Raw genomic sequence first — 25,677 nt, forward strand, 5'->3', positions numbered from 1 at the left:
TCATCTGTTGTGCAATTTCTCCTTATCCTTTTATATTGATTTACCGGTATATTGAGCAACCATTTATCATAGTGTTCGCTATTGAAATTTATATAGCTATTAGTGTCCACCTGTTTAAAATAAGTCTTGGTAAGAATACGGCTGTTTTGATGATAAAGTGTCAGATCTAAAAAATGAATTGTCTTATATACTTTTAAATGACCCCATTTTAATGGGCATTTTACCCTCCCAACCGGGTTTTACTTTTAGGAGAGCTCCTACTATTAAGAATATTTTAGCTCCCAGTAGACTTAAAGATACTAGGAGCTCTAACACTACAACCCCTGTAATAGGGTCATTTAGATGTAATGCAAAAAACTGTCTCTGCTGCAAGATCATCGGTCATAATAAGATATCGTTTTGTTCGCACGTGGGTGCTGAGATTTTCCCTATTAAGGATTATATGACCTGCCAGACCGACCATGTCGTTTACTTATTGGATTGTATCTGTGGTAAGCAGTATGTGGGGAGGACTTGTCAGGCATTGCACAATAGGTTAAATTCTCACCGACATAACGTCAAGATTGGATATATGTTGCACAGTTTATCTAGACATTGTGCTTTATTTCACAATAAGATGATGTCCTGTACAATCACCCCTATTGAACATATTCCCTCAGATATACCAAATAGATTAGAATTATTAAGCAAAAAAGAGACCTTTTGGATCCATAAGCTCAGTACTCTAAAACCGCATGGGCTCAATGAATTGACCGATCTGTTTTATTAATCCTCGCTTATTATTTTAAAAAAAAAAAAAAAAAAAAAAAAAAAAAAAAATTTAAAAAAAAAATTTTTTAAAACATTTTTTTTGGGATTTTTTTAATGTTTTATGTGAAATAAATTCCCAACAAATATTTTTTGGATATATATTATATATATTTCTTTTACATTTTCTAATGCGGTCTGCATAAACATGAAGTTTTTATACACCCAGTTTTTATCCTAATATAATAAGGACATTTTAATTTTTATATATGTATTTTTCCCCATTTTATTAAGATACTCCAAAAATTCCTTCCCCCTTCCCCAGCTTTCATTATAAGGTGGGATTGTATGTTTTTATATACAACTTTTCATATATATCCTTTTATCTGTTGGTTGTGATAATTATTTTATTTGGTTTCAGCGTGTTTCTTAAAGGTTTTTACTCTTTATATTATATTCATATCTATTGTATGTATTTATTTAAATGTGATACCATCAAACACTGTTTTTTGCCCTTGGATGGATGAATACAAAATTTGATCTTTATATTTGTTTCACTCTCCAGAAACTATCTTCTTTATTCTTTTCATATTTGATCTACCCCCTTTTTTCACTCACTGTATTTTGTTCCAGCCCGTTCTCTATGCCGACATGAATTCTTTTCACCCTGCTCCTTCATGCGCACGCATGCGCAGATAATTTTTTTCCCACGCTTTGAACTCATTTCACCCCTTTCAGCACTTCACATAGCACGTTGGAGTTTTTTTTTTTTTTTTTTTTTTTTTTTGTTTTTTTTTTGTTTTTTTTTTCCCTATGCCCGTGTGTCCTATTTTTCTTTCACTTTCTTGTACCTCACAAAACCCCTTTTTTTCACTGCTGGATTATTTCCAGTATCATACATACATATATTTTTGCACCTTTTTGCTGATTGTTTTGTCAGCGACCTGACACTATATTTTTATGTATTTTTAGGCGTAAGCTTTACAAATAAAGCACATTTTTTTACATTTGTTTCTATTAAAGCAAAAATCCGTGTGTCCCATTTTTCTTTCACATTCTTGTACCTCACAAAACCCTCTTTTTTTCATTGCTGGATCATCTCCAGTATTATACATATATATATATTTTTGCACTTTTTTGTTGATTGTCTTGTTAACGACCTGACACTATATTTTTATGTATTTTTTAGGCGCAAGCTTTACAAATAAAGCACATTTCTTTACATTTGTTTTTTATTAAAGCAAAAACCCGTGTGTCCCAACCCCCCTTTTTTTCACATTTTTGTACCTCGAAAAAAACCCCCCTTTTTTTCACTGCTGGATCATCTCCAGTATCATACATATATATATTTTTGCACTTTTTTGCTGATTGTTTTTGTCAGCGATCTGACACTATATTTTTATGTATCTTTAGGCACAAGTTTTACAAATAAAGCACATTTGTTTTTATTAAAGCATAAACCCCCCTTTTTTTTACTGCTGGATCATCTCCAGTATTATATACATATATATATTTTCGCACCTTCTTGCTGATATATTTTTGCACCTTCTTGCTGATTGTTTTGGCAGCGACCTGACATTATATTTTTATGTATTTTTAGGCGCAAGCTTTATAAATAAAGCACATTTTTTTACATTTGTTTTTTTATTAAAGCAAAAAATTTTTTACAGACATATGCGTACACCCCTCTGTTTTAACCCCTTCCAATTCCTTTTTTTTTTTTTTTTTTTTTTTTTTTCTTCTTTCTGTTTCTTCCATTTTTTTCTCCACTGCTTTCTGTTATTCATACACGTGATGTTCAGCCACTCCCTGACTGACATCACCTGTGTAGGTGTGGAGCCTCTTTTTCAATATATATGTATCCCCAAGTAGCAATTGGTATCATGCTGTTTTTTCCTTTGTCCTGATGAAGAAGGCGGACATGCCTTTGAAACGCGTAGACCTGGCCTAAATAAAGAAAATATAGCAAAGAATTCATCACATCGTTTGGCTTCATGGTTTTAGCGCAGTGTTAAACCCGACTTTCTTATCCATTCATGATTCCCTGTTGCATCATCGGGGCTGCTGCTTGACCATTTTCTGCATACATAGGAGTTGTGCCTGTCACAACTTCCATAGGTGAGCACCTGTTTTCATTTTCTAAGCCTGCATTGTTTGCCAGATAAGACCCTATGTGCGCTTTTCTCTCCACAGCATTTTGATATGAATTCTACCTGTCACAGTTGAAGTGTACCTATGATAAAAATTTACAGACCTGTCCATTCTTTGTAGGTGGCAAAACTTGCAAAATCAGCAGTGTATCTAATACTTACTTTACCACAGCATACTGACCAAATAATACCACCATACTAATTTATATGTTTTAAATAGTTAGAAAACCATGTATCATTTCCTTTACACTTCATATACTTGCTAATTTGTGTTGGTACATGACATAAAATTCTAATAAAATAACTTGGAGGTTGGGGGTGCAATGTGAAAAAAGATGGAAAAGTTGACAAGGTATGAATACTTTTGTAAGGCACTGTATATATGTTGCCGTTTCAATGGAACCTGCCACAAGTATTTACCATCTAATCTGAGAGCAGTCTAGAAAATCTGCTGTCATGTAGCACTCCATATTTATGAGTTTTATATTCGCCACAACTGAGTGGTAGATTTCTGCCAATGCACAGTGTACACAGAAAGCTGCCAATCAGTGGTGTGGGTGGAGTTATAGAGCTCAGCATTCAAAGAACTGGTAGATCTGTAGCGGATATAACAGGGATTCGAAAAAAAAAAAACAACCAGCAGCCCAGTAGATGATCTTTGAAATTAAGATCTTTGTTCCTACAGCATGCTGCTTTCGTATATTGTAGCAGAAACCTGGTAACAGATTCCCTTTAAATGGGGAGGTTGACACCACACTGTCACAAGGGTTAAAGAGGTTGTCCACTATTTTTACATTGATGGCCTATCCTTTGGATAGGCCATCAATGTCTGATCGGCCGGGGTCTGACACCCCATACCCTCACTTATCAGCTGTTCTCTGTGCCACTGCTGGCTGCAGGCAGCTGGAAATGCTCAGTGCTGATGCTGCACCGTCTTCTGACAGTGGCCATGACCAGGTACTGCACATCCATTTCCTATTGATGTGGCTGTACTTTACTGCTATTCACAGTTGCCAGAGCTGCATTCAGGCATCGTGGACTACAACGGAGGAGCTACATGGGAACATTTTTTATCAACTTTTTTAGGGTATAGTGTAAGGGTGTCTTTATTCAAATAAATATTTTTGTGCATTTTATTTTCTTCTTTTTACTTACTGGTTCAGTAATGGGAGTGTCTGATAAACCCCCCTTTATTACTAACGCCTGGGCTTGATGCCAGCTGACACTGCACAGCTGACATCAACCACAAAAAATATTACCCCGATTGCTACAGCACCAGGGAAATCTAGAAGAGTATAGGCAAAGCACCAAAATTGCGCATCTAAGTTGATGCGCCAATTGTGGGGCAGCTGTGGGCTGCTATTTTCAGACTGGGAAGGGCCAAATAACCATGGACCTTCCCAACCTGATAACAGCCCGCAGCTATTGGCTTTATCTTGGTTGGTTATCAAAAATGGGGAGGATCCAATGTCATTTTTTTAAAAATTATTTATTTATTTCCCAGCAGTGACCTGGGAGTCAGAGATGCGTCCAGGCGTCTTCTTTACGCTGTCTCCATCCATTTCAGCAATTTTCCTGCCTCCTCAGTCCTCCTGTTAGGGCAGGGGTGGGCAATTAATTTTCCCATGGTGCCGCATGAGAAATTGGGATGGTTAGGGTCTTTTGGAAAAATGCTTGAATTTTCATTGACTTTCATTATACTTGTTATTCAAATTGAGCCTATCCGATCGTCTGACCTTCTCGATGTGAGTTCCGAGCAGTCAAGCATTTTAGTGCTCGCCCATCACTAGTAGTCATGTATTGCTAGCTGTATATACTGTCTTACCATATGGCGACACCTAGTGGGCTCATAGAGCATTTACGTAACACCGAAATATGAATCACTTAGTAATATCTAATAATTGTTGACATATGCGTCTGTAACATTTTATTTCAGTTTTACCTTTTTGTATAATTTCATAAACATGAAACCGATGTTTTATGACAACATACTGCACAAATTACTGATGTGTGAATCATGACCTTACACTATTTACAATATTGATTTTTTTTGCAAATGATTATGTCAAATATAACTTTTCCTATATTTGTTTGTAGAAAAATCAAGATTAAGATCAAGATGATTACTATCATTTAGAAATCATGAGGCCCCATAGCAGAAGTTCTAATTGCCCCCTCCATAAAAAATAAAATAAATGAATATTCCGCTGGGTCACCTAAGAACAGATCTCACAACTTTACAGCCCTTACAAAGTAATTTTGCTGCTATTGAGGCCCCTAGATTCTCCTTTCATTGCACCCATAAAGTATGATGGCAACAAAAGTGCCACATAAACACGGTATGATACCCACCCTCAACTACTCCTGCAAGGTACGGTGACCCCAACACCGTATGGTTCCCAACACACACCCCCACACAGTCCTCCAAGCAGTATAATGGTCCCTACACCTCTTCACACTGTATTATGGCCCCCACACTTCTTCACACTGTATAATGCCCCCCTTTAGCTCTCCAAACAGTATAAAGTCTTCCACACAGCCCTCTGCTATGATGAACCCCACACAAATCTTCACACTGTATAATTGCTTGCATACAGTATAATGGCGCTGACATAGCCTTCCATAAAGTATAAAGGCTCCCTCATAGCCCTCCAAATATTATAATGGCCCCAACATATCCCTCCAAATAATATATTGGCCTCTACATAGCCCTCCATATATTCTAATGGCCCCCACATAGCCTTCTATAATTTCCATATAATATTATGCACTGCCCATAGTCCTCTATATAGTATAATTGGTGACACATAATCCTCTATATAGTATTATGCACCCCCATAGTCCTCCATATAATATAATGCACCCCATAGTCCTCCATATATTATAATACACCCCCTATAGTTCTCCATATAGTATAATGCACTCCCATACTCCTCCATATATTATAATGCACCCCATAGTCCTTTATATATTACAATGCTCCCCATAGTCCTCCATATAGTATAATGCACTCCCATACTCCTCCATATATTATAATGCACCCCATAGTCCTCCATATATTGCAATGCTCCCCATTGTCATCCATATATTATAATGCACCCCCATGATTCTCCATATATTATAATGCACCCCCATAATCTTCCATATATTATAATGCAGCTCCATATAATATAATGCATCCCCATAGTCCTCCATATAGTATAATGTACCCCCCATAGTCATCCATATAGTATTATACTCACTGATTTACAAAAAAAATACTTGCCTCTCCTCTTTTCCCCGCTGATCTGGTCTAGCGGGCATGCTGCAGTGATGTCATTACGCACGCTACACTTAGACGTGAGAGCACAGATACAGCGGGAAAATGATGGAGGAGGTAGTGGAGCTCTCCCTTTTTCATCATTGCGTTAAACTGTATCACCATCCTCTATGCCAAGACAGTTAAAAGTGCGATGCTCGGCAGGTAGGTGGCGTCAGAGGACCCCATAGCAGCCGTGTGATCTCCCGTAATTGATGGTACGCCACTGGTCTCTACTTGTCAATCGTGCAGAGCTTGGCTCAGAGAAGGAGATGACACCATGACTACTCTATTTATTTACCTTGTTGCTCCTAAAGCCAGCTATGTTGAATGGCACAAATCATCTGACAAGTTTCCTTTACTGTTATGTACACAGCACAGCACCAGATGTGCCACCAGTGAGTCTCAGCTGATGCGCCTAGTGTCTGGCTTTGACTGCAGTGAGGTCATTTTGGCAGTGCGGCAACCAATCAGTGCATTTCACTGCCCTGAGGGGGCATTTGTGACGTCCCTGGACTATCAGGTCGTCACAGGGTATTGCACAATCTGCCCTACCATGCAATATCCACCTCCTTCTTGGTTATGGGTCCCCAACTACATGGGGTTGCCTACATCAGCTAATCAAAAATCCTAGGTACACTCTGCACCACACCCACCAAACACACCAGTGGACGGCCTGAGTGGACTAGGGTCGTCCACCTGGGGGGGGGTTGGAAAGGGGAAGTCAGGAGTGTCAGGAAAAGAGAGTGTAGTGTTGGAAGTGAAGCAGAGAGGAGGTCAGGAGCAGGGTTCCTAGGAAGCTATCTAGGTGGCAGACGGTGGTCTGGGCCTAGAGAAGCTGGACCTCCGGTCGCAGGGGATCATTTAGTCACAGATAGGCCCCGCATAACACCGTTCCCCTAAAAAGGTAACCGCAGCCAACCACATTAAAACCTAGTCACCTCCCTCAGGGCTTAGTGGTCACACCAGGGGGCAGAGCCAGGCAGTTGGCCACGCCCACCGAGGAGTCCAGAGGGCCTGAGGCTGCTTTCACACATCCGGTTTTAGCAGAGCCGGCCAATCCGGCTCTAAAACCTATGCAAACGGATGCGGTGACAAAACCGCATCCTTTGCATAAGTTTTTTACATGCGGCCCGTCCGGTTTTTGCCACTTGCGGCACGCTACTGAGCATGCGCCGTGGAAAAAAACGCATGTGGCGGCCGGATGCGGTATTTGCCACAGGACGCATGCGGCGTCCATAGGCATGCATTGCAAATCGCGCCGCATCGGGCGGATGCGGCGCGATGCGTTTTATTTTTTTGCCAGACAAAAAAACGTGCCAGGCAACATTCCATCTGGCCGCCGCATCGGCTAAATCTGCCGCATGTGGCAAAAACCGGACGGAACGCAAGCCCATGCGGCACAATACGGCACTAATGTAAGTCTATGCAAAAAAAAAGCAACCGGCGGCAAAAAAAAACTATTGCGTTTTTTTCTGCAGAGCGCTGTATTGTGCTGCACTGCAAAAACCGGATGTGTGAAAGCAGCCTGAGGCAGGAAGTGTGAGTCAGATTAGTGACAGGAGTGAAGTAGAGTGCAGCAGGCCTGTGGTGACAGGTCTGCAGCGACAAAAACTGACTGGTGTGAGGGTCGTAGCCCACACACCTTGGCTAGGAGGCATGCGGTGGCCTGGCCTGCAGGAGCCGGGAAGACGGCTAGGTGGAACCGTAAGGGACCGGGACAGGGTAGTGGCCCACCGGTACCGAACCGGGGAACCGACTGGAAACCGGAGCACCAGGGGGGTACTCAGACCAAGAACGAGGCCCAGAAGCCACTGGACCACGTCAAATTTACTGATTGAGGTCTGGACCTTAGGTCCTTTCCCATCCCAAGTCCCAACAGAAGGCAATAGCCCACTGAGGGGGATAGAAAGCCACTGCATAGACAGAGAGAGCCCACGGGCCAGCGCCTGGGGGCAAACGGACTCCACCGACACATACACAGCCGGGGAGCGGACTCCCGTTGCTGAGGCACAGAGAATAAACTGTGGAAAAGAGAAGCGCAAATAGGGTCTTACCCCGGTAGCAACGGGGGATAGAGAGAGAAATATGGTACTACTCACCTATAGGGGTTGTGACAGTCACAACTCCTATAACAGCATGTATGTAGATAAATCCAAGCCCCGGCAGCGGTCCCTCGGTAGACAGATAACAGAGAGTAGTAGATTGAGGGTTTTCCAGCCGCGCCAATGACCAGCCGATATTAAGGTAGTAGATTAATGTTGCTTTTTATTCCATATACAGGTCAACGCATTTCGGAAGGCACCCCTTCCTTCTTCAGGACCAACTGGCAAGAAAACATCAAATCTGCTGTACAGGGAATCCTTACAGCACTATATACACCACTGATGACGTCATGATCCACCCACTTTTAGTGCGAGTGTAATAAACAATATGTTGGGAGAACGATTCAGGCCCTACACAATAGAGTCAACTCCCAAAGACATAATATTAAAATAGGATTTATGTTGCATGGCCTATCAAGACATATTACGGTACATCATAATGGGAATTCTAAACTCAGGATTACCCCTATTGAACAAATACCTCCTTTTTCTCATCGTATGGATGCATTAAAAAGGAAAGAGACGTATTGGATTTACAAACTTAATACGCTAAAACCCCTGGGTCTCAATGAGGTGACGGATTTGTTCTATTAGATCCTCTAAAAAGTATGGGCTATCCTGCTGAGGCCCATACAGTTTTATCCTGACACTGTCTTTTTAAAATAGACGGAATTATCCTCATGAGAATTAAGAAATCAGCAATTTAGGAATTTGTCTGTGAATTTTCTCAACAAGAATCTGATGAATATATATTTTTTTAGTAGTTACTGTTATAATAATGGTTTTATGTCCATACCAATTATTTATGATTATTTTTATATTTATGTTTTATATCTCTTATATGGTCCTTTTAATGGTTAATGTGTATTTATGTATAGTTTTTCTTGTGAGTTTTATATAGAAAATTTTTTATCAGGTCGTAAAAACGCGATTTTTTATCCTTTATTGAACTGCTAATTTTAATATCTTGTTTTTCTGTGCAAATGTTGAGTCTATCACACAACATAAATCACAATAGATGTATTACTAATACTTTCCTCTGAGATACGGATCGCAGACATGCGCACTGGGTTTTTTTCCCACGCTGTTGAACTTTCCTCACCCCTCCAATGTGTTCTGTCTCTACACTTGCTACATATCTGAGTCGGGGCATGCGCGGTTGATTTTTTTCCCACGCTCTTGACCTGGTATAAACTTTCACGATACCTAAGAGTGTGTTCACTCAATTGCACCCACACATACATTTTGTGGTGGGCAGCTATGTTCTGAGTGAAATAACTGCCCTGATTATACCCACAACCGGTGTTCGCTTTTTCTCTAGTCTAACTCTTCTAGAGGAGATAGCGCTCCGGGTTCATATACAGAGGCGTTGCACCTTTTTATAATTTTCACTCACGTTATGGTTCGGGTTTCCCTCAAGGAAAATCCTTCCAAGAAATGCCATTTTTTGGATCGGATACAACACATGTTTTTCCTCTCTTGGTGCTTTCTTCATCTCTTCTGGGACGGATCTTTGATCTGTGATTCTACGTCCCTTTTCTCTTGATTCATTCCACAATGGTCACCCTTATATATCCCTCTGTATTTTTACACAATCAATAACAACCCCTCTGTGGCTCCTGCCGCATATGGGAGAATTACCTGACATCCTTGATCTAATGTCATGGTACTATATGGTGTAAGGTTGACATATATGGTGTAAATGGTGACAAGGTTGTGACACATTACACGCACTCATTTTATATAGATATATATATTTTTTTTCTTGACATAGACAAATAAAATAAAAAAAGAGGCTCTTCTTTCACATATATTGCAGGATTTTAATTTTAATTTTTTCATTTTTTAATGTTCACCTCCATTCTTTGGGATAAGAAAGAAATGGTTATAAGTGTTTTATCCGTGAAACTTGATGATTACAACATACTGCGTCATTAGATGTTGAAATGTATAGATTCCCACCGATTTTTTCTAAAAGTGGGTGGATCATGACGTCATCAGTGGTGTATATAGTGCTGTAAGGATTCCCTGTACAGCAGATTTGATGTTTTCTTGCCAGTTGGTCCTGAAGAAGGAAGGGGTGCCTTCCGAAACGCGTTGACCTGTATATGGAATAAAAAGCAACATTAATCTACTACCTTAATATCGGCTGGTCATTGGCGCGGCTGGAAAACCCTCAATCTACTACTCTCTGTTGCTGAGGCACAGGCAGTCTACACAAACATAACAAGGTGCAGGAGAAAGGCCAAGACCACCAACCCGGGTGGGGGACAAGACGCAGCCAGCTGCGGGCACCGACCACCATCAACTTTGTTTACCAGAGACTTGTATGTGTCAATAATCGTGAGTACAACAGTGCCATCCAGCCACGCACCGTCCTGCACCGCCCAACCACCACTCTCCCCAAGCGGGTCCCGGGGCCACCATCCCTGCCCACAGAGGGGTTAACATCTTACTGCACGACCATCTCCCCCGAGTGCCCCTGTAACCGCAGCGGTGGTGTCTACACCTTCACCACGTCCCGTGGGTGGCGTCACGAACTCAAACACGGCTCCGGCCGTACACCTACCTAACCACCCCCATCGAGATCGCCAGCAACCCCTTGCAGAGTGACGTGACCCCCGGCTTCGGAGGCGCTCGAGCCACCCACCAAACGAGCCCGGACCCGAGCGGCTCAGCTGCGGCCGAGCGCGGGGCGGTACAATTGTCTTCTGTGTTGTACACTGTGAGCAGCGGTGTAGACTCACCCGTAGACCTGAGGATGATATACAGTATATAGCCATGTTTCCTCTTTTTAAACCAAATTGCTAAGGGGACTAATATTTCCTGAAATGGGACAATCCCTTTAAAGCATGGGCATTGGCTGTAACAATTCTCTGGGCATTCCATTGCTGTTCCTCTGTGCATTATGACCCTCAGACATTTATCATCTATTCTGTGTTATCCCTTTAAATCTTTGCAAGAATAGCAAATCTTTGCTAAAACACACAGGCACACCTACTTGTACTTAGATTACCACCATAAATTCCATTTATAATGACAGATATGCTGAATCAGCTCAAACTGATCTCGGCAAAAACTGAAATGTACTGACGTTTAATAGGATCCATCATCATTATAATAATGGCGGACAGAACAATGCAGCCATAACAAAAACAGACCCATAAGACACGTGTAAACAATGCATGTTATATAATGGAGAAACATATTTATATGACTAAGAGAGACATTAGACATTCTCTAAAGAGACGGTGACCGGCCACACATTCTTGTTGGAGGAGTAATATATGACTACATTTTATGTATATTAATGGCATAATCCTGTGTGAATGTAAATGTGACCGGGAAATAGTTTACAATGGGCTTTGCATATAAAACCGTAGTAATTAATCAGTTCACTTTTTATTTGCACCCCTCCCTGGATAAAAGGAAATATGAAAAGGTCTTAGGTAAATTTTTCCATGTCTGTTGGCCGCCTCCGTGCCATTCTGCCAGAAAGCGACCTTCAAACGGGCCTTAAACCAACGAAGGGAAACTCAAACCAAGATTTTATTTAATCTTATCATGAGATCAAACAATAAATGTGCTACTTGTATAATCGTGCCTGGTCACGTGGCTTCTGGGTTATCCAAGCAGATCAGGAAGTAGAAAGCTATTATCATTTTTGCCACATACCTACGGAAGACCTGTGTAATATTCTGCCGGACACGCTGCCCTTTATTTCTGCAATACCCCTAATAAATCAGCTCAGTGAACAAAGACGGATTTATAAATGAGCGTCACCACATTGGGAGGGTTAGTTACAGTATTTACGCACTCTATGGCAGTATTATTTGTGTAATCTACGACTTTGTTCTTTGTAATATTGTGCAGCACAGTATTGCAGTATTAATTTGACACATATTATAGTCTTAAGCCTGCTTTACACCTTACAATTAAGCATACGATATCGTATGCGATCGTAACCGCCCCATCGTATGTGCGGCACGTTCAATTTGTTGAACGTGCCGCACATACAATTAACCCCCATCACACATACTTACCTACCATACGACCTCGCTGTGGGCGGCGAACGTCCACTTCCTGGAGTGGGACGGACGTTCGGCGTCACAGCGACGTCACGCGGCAGCCGGCCAATAGAAGCGGAGGGGCGGAGCTGAACGGGACGTAAACATCCCGCCCACCTCCTTCCTTCCGCATTGCTGGCCGGGAGCCGCGGGATGCAGGTAAGATCTGTTCATCGTTCCCGGGGTGACACACACTGCGATGTGTGCTACCCCGGGTACGATGAACAATCTGACGTTCAATTCTAGAGAAATGAACGATGTGCATGCGAAGAACGTTTTAACGTTCAATCACAATCGCACGTACCTGTCACATACTGCAATGTACTTACGATGCCGGATGTGCGTCACTTACGACGTGACCCCGCAACACATCGTAAAATACATTGCAGCATGTAAAGCGGGCTATAGGAAAGAAGATAACTAAACGCTCCAAAGAATGAACATATGCATTTCTACGTCAAAACCACTTGCTGTTCATACTATCAAGCTTTTGAGGTTTCCAAAGACGCCAAGTGGTTAAAAGAAGTGAGCTGACTATTCCTCAGGTGGCTCCCGCTCTGAAAACGCTCTATACTTTACAATACAAGTCAATGGGAGGACTTAAAGACCACCAGTGTATTTTTGAGTGTTTTGCCAGTATTTTTGCTTTTTTTCAATATAGCAAAATACCAAAGGGATCCACAGTACTCACGATAGTAAATAGCTGGATCAAGGGGGAGCTAATAATATCAAAAAGCCTAAAACTTAACTTTTAATGTACATATATTAAAAGTGAACAATGTTCACTAAAGGTGAGAATAAAAACAAGGATACAAAATCAGCAATTGTGATGATAATGCTGGAGATTGGGTCAATTGTTGTGCCCTATCATGTCCCCACCATAGTTCTAGCTAGAATTGGTACACTCAAGGACCAGACGGTCATCCACCATAGAGCTAGCTGGGGTGAAATACACGACACACAGACAAGGGCCCCCTAAATATTCCAACGGGGGAGGTATAAGGGCGTTTAAACAAAAAACAGGGCCAACTGGACCTGGCCACCATAGAGTTAAATCCCCAAACAACACATACTCCCGACACGTTTCATGGTATGCATTCTTCAGGGGAGTTCGAGTAATGTTCAATAGGAACTGCCAGCAAACATCATGTGTGGCAGTGTAGTCCACTAGGGCCCAAATCACGCACACATCCGTGTGCCAGGACCAAGTTTCAAAATTGCTGCGGCAATTGGCGGCAATTTTGAAACTTGGTCCTGGCACACGGATGTGTGCGTGATTTGGGCACTAGTGGACTACACTGCCACACATGATGTTTGCTGGCAGTTCCTATTGAACATTACTCAGACTCCCCTGAAGAATGCATACCATGAAACGTGTCGGGAATATGTGTTTCATTGCCTGATAGAGGTTTTTTTTCTCTGGCTGATTGGTGGGATCTAATGCGCTGGTTAACAGCCTCCCTATGAGCCTGAACCTTGTCTATGCTGCCCTATGATTGCTTCTTGATCTGGTAAGACCGTTTCCTTTTGTTTGGGGATTTAACTCTATGGTGCCCAGGTCCAGTTGGCACTGTTATTTTGTTTAAACACCCTTATACCTCCCCCGTTGGGATATTTAGGGGGCCCTTGCCTGTGTGTCGTGTATTTCATCCCAGCTAGCTCTATGGTGGATGACCGTCTGGTCCTTGAGTGTACCAGTTCTAGCTAGAGCTATGGTGGGGACATGATTGGGTCAATTGTTGTGCCCTATCATCACAATTGCTGATTTTGTATTGTTGTTTTTATTCTCACCTTTAGTGAACATTGTTCACTTTTAATATATGTACATTAAAAGTTAAGTTTTAGGCTTTTTGATATTATTAGCTCCCCCTTGATCCAGCTATTTACTACAGTATCTTTGCTTGAAAAAACCACTTGTGTTTTGTTTCAGCGTTGAATAGAGTTAAAAAATATTAGTAAAATGCCTGTAAAAAAAACAAGCCAAAGGTAGCGGAAAACCGCCAAAAAAGAGAGAAAAGCAAAAGCACATAGAAATGACTAAGAAACATAAAAAAAAACTTTTGGGGAAAAAAAATTCCAACGTTTCCTGAAGCGGCTTCCTCTTTCAGCAGGTTTGCCCACCTGGAAAAGACGTCAAGTACCCTTCTGTGGGCATTGTATAGTAGTATTATTTGTTATGAAACTACTTTTGAGCTATAGCAGTATTATATAGATTTTGGAAAAGTCAGGTCTATGGAGTATGGACATAGTAATAAATTTGATGTAAATCCTGTGCTGATTATGTGCTAATTCACTTATGTTGATGTGTAACAGGTATAATTATTATATGCACACAGCATCATTAAAAGCTTAATTAAATATGTATTACCTGCTTCCGTCTTACACTACATGATGTCAGAAATATGTAATAGAACTTTGCTGTGGATCAGCCGTGAGTCAGTCCATCACATTAAATGCCACATGAATGCCCTAAACACCATGACACAAAGCCATGTGCTTCACCCTATGTCTTATCAATGGTTATATGCAGCCAACTCCTCTCCAGGAATGTACACAGGAATCATAGGGGACCCACTGCAATACCCAAAATTGCCAAACTGAGAGCTCTGCCTGATGTGCCCCCTTCATTAAAATAAATCTCTGAGATTTGTTTTTTTTGCATATACGGTAATTCTAGAATGAGCTAATTCCACATAGTCTATTAAAGGCTATCATTGACCTTAATATAAGGCACACTCATCGGCTCGGCTCCAATTCCTGTAGATCCAGCGCTGGCTGCTCTGGTGTAATATATTTTCCTATCAAATACAATTCCACAAAGATGATTTCCAAAACTGATATTTACAGGGCAGGTTCAGCTACAACAAGTGGCAAGATACAAAACTTGTGAGCCGCCCCGGTTGTTAGTTAGTGCTGCTCGGATCCGGGATCGTCATGGCTCGAGGGGTCCGGACCCGGCTTTGCAGACACTCTGATACGTAAAAGGGGTTATTTACAGGGGAAAACTTTGTGACGCCACCTGTGGGTTGCGGTAATGGGAATACCGCCGCTGCTGGAGAGATGACCAGGGGAGATGGTGTGAAGCACCAATGTGTCAGTCCCTCCGCAGGTAGGGAAGGCCCCGGGCTCAGCGGATTGGTAAATTTAGGAGGACAGGGTGCAGGGACCAGGGTACTAACTGCGGGTAGTCGTGGTGTTGGATGAGGTGGAGAAAGGAGACACAGACACTGTAGGTAAACCAAAGTCTCTGTGTACAGCTGCCGCTGCCGGGAGCCCGTCCAAGTACCCAGTCCCACCGGTGTCACTTAGTGATTCTGAGCCTGCCTCCATGCACAATTTGTTGTCCGTTGGTGGTCCCCGTGGCTTGAAGCTATTGGGGGCCCTGCTCACTATGTGTAGTGTAGCCGTGCTCCTAAGGGCTGGCACTTGGGACCTCAGTGGGTTGCTGTGTCTGGAATAACCCTGTCCCACTTGTTGTGCTGATGCCCTCAGTCTCTGAGCATTAAGGGAAGTCCTTGAAGATCCCCTCCCTTTCAGGTGAATTGTCAGAACGTTGAATCGGCTCCTCACCTAGGGTCCTGTACCCCGCGGTGCTCAGTATAGGTCAGTTCTGTTGGGCCCTTCTGGTGCCGACAGTCCCTCCAAGACTCTGTCCATCACACCCCTGTCCAACGTCCCTGCAACTGGTCCCTGACTCCTCTGGACCCGGATCACTGCTTGCGACCCAACCAGTTTTTCTTAGCTCCCCATGAGCTAACTCTCCCAGCTCCTCACTCTCTGGAGCTAACTTCTCCACACTCCGTCTCCCCATTTCAGTCTGCCGAGTTCCCAAGTGGTGGCCCATTTCCCAGCTAGTCCAACCCCCCTGGTGTGTCTGGCAGTGACTGATGTGAGGGGATTGGGTTTTGTGGTGCAGATGGGAGTAACACCGGTTTCCTGGGCACCTGGAACCATGATGGGGTAGGCCCTGCACCCTGGGTAAGGATGTAGTTCCCTGTAGCACCCTGATGTATTCAGGGGCACTACACTTGTGAATATTGTTATAATCCTATATAAAAATGGATCACGTCGGAGAATGCCCTCTTTCCTACTCTGCGCAGCAGGGGTATACATAGAAATCATGGAGCCCTATGGCAAAGGTTCTAATGTTGCCCCCCTCCCAAAAAAAAAAAAATTAAAAAATAAAAATGAATAAGAATATTTCACTGGGTCACATAAGAACATATCACAACTTTGCAGCCCTTACAAAGTAATTTTCCTCCCATTAAAGCCCCTAGATTCCCTTTAATTGCATTGGTAAGGATAATTCCAACAAAAGTGCCCCACAGACACTGTAGGATACCCCACAGTGAATTCCTCCATATTACCTTCCACATGCACAGTGTGATGACACTATTGTACCCACACTTAACTACCCCAGCAAAGTATGAAGACCCCCCAACACAGTAAGATCCCGAACTGTGACCCTCACACAGAAGTTCATGCAGTATAATATACAGTCAGGGCCAGAAATATTTGGACAGTGACACAAGTTTTGTTATTTTAGCTGTTTACAAAAACATGTTCAGAAATACAATTATATATATAATATGGGCTGAAAGTGCACACTCCCAGCTGCAATATGAGAGTTTTCACATCCAAATCGGAGAAAGGGTTTAGGAATCATAGCTCTGTAATGCATAGCCTCCTCTTTTTCAAGGGACCAAAAGTAATTGGACAAGGGACTCTAAGGGCTGCAATTAACTCTGAAGGCGTCTCCCTCATTAACCTGTAATCAATGAAGTAGTTAAAAGGTCTGGGGTTGATTACAGGTGTGTGGTTTTGCATTTGGAAGCTGTTGCTGTGACCAGACAACATGCGGTCTAAGGAACTCTCAATTGAGGTGAAGCAGAACATCCTGATGCTGAAAAAAAAGAAAAAATCCATCAGAGAGATAGCATACATGCTTGGAGTAGCAAAATCAACAGTCGGGTACATTCTGAGAAAAAAGGAATTGACTGGTGAGCTTGGGAACTCAAAAAGGCCTGGGCGCCCACGGATGACAACAGTGGTGGATGATCGCCGCATACTTTCTTTGCTGAAGAAGAACCCGTTCACAACATCAACTGAAGTCCAGAACACTCTCAGTGAAGTAGGTGTATCTGTCTCTAAGTCAACAGTAAAGAGAAGACTCCATGAAAGTAAATACAAAGGGTTCACATCTAGATGCAAACCATTCATCAATTCCAAAAATAGACAGGCCAGAGTTAAATTTGCTGAAAAACACCTCATGAAGCCAGCTCAGTTCTGGAAAAGTATTCTATGGACAGATGAGACAAAGATCAACCTGTACCAGAATGATGGGAAGAAAAAAGTTTGGAGAAGAAAGGGAACGGCACATGATCCAAGGCACACCACATCCTCTGTAAAACATGGTGGCGGCAACGTGATGGCATGGGCATGCATGGCTTTCAATGGCACTGGGTCACTTGTGTTTATTGATGACATAACAGCAGACAAGAGTAGCCGGATGAATTCTGAAGTGTACCGGGATATACTTTCAGCCCAGATTCAGCCAAATGCCGCAAAGTTGATCGGACGGCGCTTCATAGTACAGATGGACAATGACCCCAAGCATACAGCCAAAGCTACCCAGGAGTTCATGAGTGCAAAAAAGTGGAACATTCTGCAATGGCCAAGTCAATCACCAGATCTTAACCCAATTGAGCATGCATTTCACTTGCTCAAATCCAGACTTAAGACGGAAAGACCCACAAACAAGCAAGACCTGAAGGCTGCGGCTGTAAAGGCCTGGAAAAGCATTAAGAAGGAGGAAACCCAGCGTTTGGTGATGTCCATGGGTTCCAGACTTAAGGCAGTGATTGCCTCCAAAGGATTCGCAACAAAATATTGAAAATAAAAATATTTTGTTTGGGTTTGGTTTATTTGTCCAATTACTTTTGACCTTCTAAAATGTGGAGTGTTTGTAAAGAAATGTGTACAATTCCTACAATTTCTATCAGATATTTTTGTTCAAACCTTCAAATTAAACGTTATAATCTGCACTTGAATTCTGTTGTAGAGGTTTCATTTCAAATCCAATGTGGTGGCATGCAGAGCCCAACTCGCGAAAATTGTGTCACTGTCCAAATATTTCTGGACCTAACTGTACTTCATACTATAAAATCGCCCCTCCTAATCCTACAAACATTATAATGGCCCCCACACAGCCCTCCACACAGTATAATGAACCACACACAAACCTTCACACTGTATAATTTCTTGCATACAGTACAATGGCCCTCAAATAGCCCTCTAAAAAGTATAAAAGCCCTCTAAAAAGCTCCCTCATAGCCCCTCAAAATCTTTTAATGGCCCCCACATAGCCCTCCAAATACTATAATGGCCTTCACATAGCCCTCTAAATATTAGTGAATAGCATTATACAGGGCTGGTTAGGCAGGGAATTTGGCCATACAAGTATGAATGCTGCTGGGTTGGAGGGCATAGGGGACCTGACAGGTTCCCTTTAAGCACAGTGGGATTTGTAAAAGTCTGTGAGCTCCTTCTAGTGGATGCCAGAGGTAGTTAATAGGACAGTGTCATAGAAAGCAGGGCTAGCAATTGCCTTCTACGGTAGGTACCTCTTCCACCCCTGGCTATAGAGTTGTTGCATGCACTGCTTTGGTGGGGTTTGACAAAGCCCCTTAGAATGTTGAGCTGCATTAATGAAACAATTCCAATCATAAGAGTCTGTGATTTAGTTTTGACTTTGGTGCACACACAGTAGATTGGTTTTCCTTCTAATACATTGCCCTTCTTAGATCCATATTGTATTATAAATAATTTCTAATAGTAAAATCTAATACAAACACCTGGTAATGCTCCAATTAACTGTCAACAGGTATTATATCCAGACTTGAGTCAGAGGACTTGTTACAGAACCAAGTACCGGGAAGTTTTCTGCTTCGTGTAAGTGAAAAGATCCAAGGATATGTCCTCTCCTACCGTTCTGAAGATGGATACATGCACTATCTCATAGATGCTTCTGGAACATCCTATAGCTTTTTGGGAGTAGATCAGCTTCAGCATGCTACTCTAGCTGAGCTTGTTGATTACCACAAGGTAAGTAAATAGTACTACAGACTTAGTGTTGGCCCATCTCCATGGACGGGCTTGACCTAAGCAAAGTTTGAGTTTTCTGTAAACACAAATAACAAACACACAACTCTGCTACAAGAACATGAAGGGTCGGCCCGGGGATCCGCCAAGGCTGGAGGTTGTAGTCATGTCCCCAACCGGCATGCTTCATGAAACAGGGGTCGAGTGAATGTTGGATCTGGTGTGAGGCATGCTATCAGAGGCTGTGTTTCTGTTACCTTCGTGGGAGCTTCTCATCCCACTAAAGCAGAGGCAGACTCCAGGTTTTCATTCAAAATTTGAATGTTAATAACTTCATATACACCTTCTTTTCCAGAGGAAAGGCACAACTTCTTCACAGGACGAGACATACATTTCCATACCATTCTCACTACCACGGCTGTTATAGAGTCCTATTGGCTTCCTGGAGCACTGGCCCTTCTCACTGCGGGTTTGTACATTTTGGCTAGGCTGATTGCCACTTCAGGAGTCCCTAAAATCCATGGTCACAGTGGCTGTCCCTAAGACTAGGCCCCACGCTTTGTGTTGGTGCATGTTCCGCCTGCCCAGTTAGCCGCAGGAGCGCTCTTTTCTTGCTCCCAGGAACCGCTTTGCCTGAATAGCTTTACTCTTCTTCTTTCTACTCCAACTCCCTGTTATTTTTCCCTTCCCCTCCTTTTTCTGCAACTGTGGGCCAGGCTAAACTCTCTTGCCCTAGCAGCCCCACCACTATATCTTTTTACCTGACACTCCTAGCTCAAACTAAGGGAGTGCATCGCCATCTAGTGGTAGCTGGTGGGACTGCAACATACCAAATATACTCCATATACAGTGTGCAGAATTATTAGGCAAGTTGTATTTTAGAGGATTTTTTTATTATTGATCAACTACTATGTTCTCAATCCACCCAAAAGACTCATAAATATCAAAGCTTAATATTTTTGGAAGTTGGAGTGTGTTTTTTTTAGATGTGGCTATCTTAGGAGGATATCTGTTTGTGCAGGTGACTATTACTGTGCAGAATTATTAGGCAACTTAATAAAAACCAAATATATTCCCATCTCACTTGTTTATTTTCACCAGGTAAACCAATATAATTGCACAAAATTTAGAAATAAACATTTCTGACATGCAAGAACAAAACCCCAAAGAATTAGTGACCAAAATAGCCATCTTTCTTTGCGATGACACTTAACAGCCTACCATCCATAGATTCTGTCAGTTGCTTGATGTGTTTATGATCAACATTGCGAGCACCAGCCACGACAGTCTCCCAGACACTGTTCCGAAAGGTGTACTATTTTCCCTCCCTGTAGATCTTACATTTTATGAGGGACCACAAGTTCTCTATGGGGTTCAGATCAGGTGAACAAGGAGGCCATGTCATTATTTTTTCATCTTTTAGATCTTTACTAGCCAGCCATGCTGTGGAGTAGTTGGATGCATGTGATGGAGCATTGTCCTGCATGAAAATCATGTTTTTCTTGAACGATACCGACTTCTTCCTATACCACTGCTTGAAGAAGTTGTCTTCCAGAAACTGGCAGCAGGTCTGGGAGTTGAGCTTCACTCCATCCTCAACCCTAAAAGGTCCCACAAGTTCATCTTTGATGATAACAGCCCATACCAGTACCCCACCTCCACCTTGCTGGCATCTGAGTCAGAGTGGAGCTCTCTGCCCTTTACTGATCCAGCCTCTGGGCCTTCCATCTGGCCCATCAAGAGTCACTCTCATTTCAGCAGTCCATAAAACCTTTGAAAAATCAGTCTTAAGATATTTCTTGGCCCAGTCTTGATGTTTTATCTTATGTTTCTTGTTCAAAAGTGGTCGTTTTTCAGCCTTCCTTACCTTGGCTATGTCCCTGAGTATGGCACACCTTGTGCTTTTTTTTTTTTTTAACAAATAATTTTTATTTTTTTTTACATATCATAACATAAACAAGAGATAGACATTAATCACAATTGGGTCATAATACACCTTGTGCTTTTTAATACTCCAGTAATGTAGCAGCTCTGAAATATGGCCAAACTGGTGGCAAATGGCATCTTGGCAGCTTCACGCTTGATTTTCCTCAATTCATGGGCAGTTATTTTGCGCCTTTTTTGCCCAACACGCTTCTTGCGACCCTGTTGGCTATTTTCCATGAAATGCTTGATTGTTCGGTGATCATGTCGCGGGCGGAGGAGGGGACGCCGCGCTCTCCCACTGCTCGGGTCCGGCTGGCACTGTGGCTGCTGCGGCCTGCTGCTGCCGCTGCTCGGTGGCTCAAGCGATGGGCCGGATCCCGGGGACTCGAGCGGCGCTCCTCGCCCGTGAGTGAAAGGGGATAGGGATTTGGGATAGTTTATTGTCCGTGACGCCACCCACGGTTGTGGTGATTTGTTAACACCACCGCTGCTCTGTATGGGGAGCCCGGGAGTGATGGTATGGAGCAGCCAGTTGTTGATGTGCCCTCCGTGGGTACGGGTTGTGGTGCTCCCGGGGCCCAATGATGGGGTTGGAATGGTGGACAGGCGGGGATGGGGCCTGTGGAGGTGCAGGGGCGCAGGGGCAGCGCTGTGCCGCACGGCACGGAGGTACTCACTCAGCCAGTAAACACGACACAGTTCTCGGTAAACAAATGGCTGGTTGGACGGGTCCCTCGGACGGTTCACGGTGCTGATGTTCCCTGCAGTTAGCGGTGACGGTCTCTTCCCTGCACCTATGTAAAAGTCTCTTGGTAGCGATGGGTTCCCACCGGTTACCCACTCCTCGGCTTCAAGCTGGGCCGAAGGAGCTCTACACTTGCCCGCAGGCGCTGGCCCTGGGAAACTGGTGCCCTGGCGGTGGCGGTGTCTCCCCTTCACGGTCGGACTGTTGCCTTCAATCGGGACTTGGTTGTTAGGAGACAGACGTCCCCTTCACTAACGGATTTGGCAAATTATGGCGACTCCTAGCCTTGCCGGGATCCGAAAGACCCCTGCCCTGGTGCTGACTGTTCTTCGTATACAGCTCCGGCACCGCCGGGTCACCACCCGTCCGCGGTCCTTCCAGCAACCTCCGAGCAGTCCCCCTGCAGACTATCACCGCTGTCTGCTGACCTTGCTGTCTCAGTCCAGGGCACACACCTGGACCAGCTTCAGGCTTTTCAAAACTGTCACTTTCTACTCCTTTGCTCCTCTACCACTTCCTTCTACTTCCTCCTCCTAAACTCATCTCTCTGGTTCTTCCCACCTCCAGGGCTGTGAACTCCTCGGTGGGCGGAGCCAACTGCCTGGCCCACCCCCTGGTGTGGACATCAGCCCCTGGAGGAAGGCAACAAGGATTTTAGGTTAGCATGATGTACCTGCAGGGAATGTGGGGTGCGTGTGGTGTTGTGACCTGTGACCCCTGGTTTGCCCAGGGCGTTACAATCACACTTCAAAAGTTTGGCAATTTCAAGACTGCTGCATCCCTCTGCAAGACATCTCACAATTTTGGACTATTCAGAGCCCGTCAAATCTCTCTTCTGACCCATTTTGTCAAAGGAAAGGAAGTTGCCTAATAATTAGGCACATCTTATATAGGGTGTTGATGTCATTACACCACACCCCTCCTCATTACAGAGATGCACATCACCTGATTTACTTAACTGGTAGTTGGCTCTCAAGCCTATACAGCTTGGAGTAGGACAACATGTATAAAAATTGATCAAAATACTCATTTGCCTAATAATTATGCACACAGTGTACATTGTTCCATAACAGGTAAAAGCAATAAATACATTAATACATAGCCATAGTAATAGATCTCACAATATAATATCACAGGTCTTCAGGTAGGCTTGTAGGGATCAGGTCACCCCCTCTACACACACAATTCTGCACTATCAACAAACACAGCTTGGCTGTATTAAAACACACAAATACACACCTTGCCTGTACCCTGCTTCACTTTTCTTCTGCCTAGTCACATGACCTGAGACTGCCATGTGACCTAAAGGTCCACAGACTGTAGAGGACAAACCTGTTGGCTCTCTGCTCCACCAGTATATTCAGCGGTACATGTCTTGTGAAGACAGATACAGCTGAAGTCGGGACATACTCTCGATCAGCTTTTCATATTCAGAACAGTCTCACTAGACCCGGGACAGTTGGGAGATAAGCAGTATATAGATATTACACTCAGCTCCCTTAATACAGAATTAGTCTCTCAAATGTTCATACTAATAGCTGGATGAATAAGGAAAATCGGGTTGATTTGCTTTCATGTGAAAAGCTTCTAAACAATACATAATTAATTTCTGGTTAAAGATGAACATGTCAGTTCACATTTGTAAAAATATTATTCAACCAATGTTCATATAGTCAGAATGCATATGTATCTAGCACACACTGATAAGCTCCGGAGGGTGTGGGGATCATTTCACAACAAAGGATGCAAGGTTTTATTATTTTTTTAAGGCATCAATAATTGAGTCATATTTATACGAATTACTATTGTTGGCTTTCCATAGCAACAAGTCAGAATTCAGCTTTTATGGGGAACCTGTCAGCTAATTCGTGCTGCTCAAATCACTGGCCGGTTGAAGGCAAGTTTTGCTGCACTTCTTGAAGCTAGGTATATTTATCACACAAGATTAGCCTGGCAATACCCCCAGCAGGCTTTTCCCTTAGCCATGCCAGGTGATTGGCAGGTCTCTCCCTTGTGTATACATGAGAGACCTGACAATCAACTAGAGCGGCACTGCAAAAAGCCAGGGACGATAGGCAAAGCTGAAACTGGTCCAGCTCCACCCACAAATTGTCTGGGGTAGTGCATTCCAGAGAACTTGTGCAGCACAAGAAAAGTCTTGGAAATCGGAGTGAGAGCTTTGCATTATAGAAGATGTTTGTGATAGATCATTAACAGTATGGAGATCAGGGGTAAGGTGGGTGACATGGACAAAAGTGCAGTTCAATTAAGTGCTTTGTGGGTTAAAAGTTGTCCTATAAAGTGGATGGGGAATCATCAGTAACATTAGTATAGCAGTTGGACCGAAATAAAAGGCTGGGTGCAGCATTTAGTGTTCATTGGAAATGACAGAGTGGAGTGACGGGGAAGAATAGTAGATAGGAAAATACAGAATACAATCAAGTCAACAATTACTAACAATAACATTTAGAGTTTCTGCTGTTTTCGCAGTAAGAAGGGAAGATTTTGGAGATTTTTTCGAGGTGCAGATAGCATGAATGCACAAAAAATAATTAGATATATTATGCAGGTCTTGTAGGGGAAGATATACTCCAATATGCTTAGAATTCTTTTTGTTATTAATGTCTTACAGACAGAGCCTATTACATCACTTGGAAAGGAGCTTCTTCAATACCCGTGTGGCCAGTCAAAGAAAGGTTGTGATTACAGTGACCTCATCCAGTGAAGAACCGGACATGTACTCCAATGATTCACTGCCTAGGAGAACAAATTCATTGTTTTATGCACCTTGTTATCTCTACACTTTTGAACTGAATACAGGCCAACAGGTTATGGGCTTGTACAAAAGTTGTTCCTATATGAGATATCCCCAGCTCATCTGGGAAATATGCCAAAATTAACTAGTGGTTCCATTGAAAAATATGTACATAAAATTAAAATACATGGTTTGGATGGGTCCTGAACTTTTATTTAAAATAAAATGCAAAAAATTACAGAATGAAATTACATGTATGTTAATAAAGTATACATTTTTATGTTTGTATGGTCTATTAAAAATTATGATTTTGAACACATTTCATAAAAAGTATATTGAAAATTGGTAGTTTACTTTTTGTTTTATAATTAAAGCAAATTCATTCTTTAATGAACATATGAAATTTTCTATTATACTTTCTGGAATATTAATTTAGTAGGAACCTTCAATGTTTACGTAAAAATACGTACCACTCATGTTTTGGATACACAGGTAAATGACTTGTTAGTGCTCTGAGTTTGGGGGAAGATGAAGGGGGGATGGGTAAGCAAGAGGCAATGCAGAAGTACAAGGCAAAACAAATCAAATAGCACTTGGCACATTTCAGTTACACTCAACTGAGCAAGTACATACAATCACTAAAGATTATTACAAACAAATTCTCTTAACAATAAGCCAACCTCGGGTCCTTCTGTCAGGGTGTCACCCTACTTAGGGTCACAATATACAATTAAACAGAAAAACTTAAACTTTCTAAGTCTATCTATGTTAGTGGTTCACTAA

At 42.7% G+C, this 25,677-nt stretch overlaps 1 protein-coding gene across 1 annotated transcript in view; it reads left to right on the forward strand.

Annotated features, from left to right (window-relative positions):
* The window catches only part of SH2D4A (SH2 domain containing 4A), a 164,918-nt gene extending 139,683 nt beyond the window's left edge, over positions 1-25,235 (forward strand). Inside the window, exons 9-10 of the mRNA XM_075337814.1 lie at positions 19,251-19,471; positions 24,772-25,235. Coding sequence (XP_075193929.1) covers positions 19,251-19,471; positions 24,772-24,864 — 314 coding nt within the window. The 3' untranslated portion in view covers positions 24,865-25,235. The remainder of the gene's footprint in view (positions 1-19,250; positions 19,472-24,771) is intronic.
* The last annotated feature ends 442 nt before the right edge of the window (positions 25,236-25,677 follow it).

This window comes from Anomaloglossus baeobatrachus, chromosome 1, assembly GCF_048569485.1.
Source record: "Anomaloglossus baeobatrachus isolate aAnoBae1 chromosome 1, aAnoBae1.hap1, whole genome shotgun sequence".
NCBI lineage: Eukaryota > Metazoa > Chordata > Amphibia > Anura > Aromobatidae > Anomaloglossus > Anomaloglossus baeobatrachus.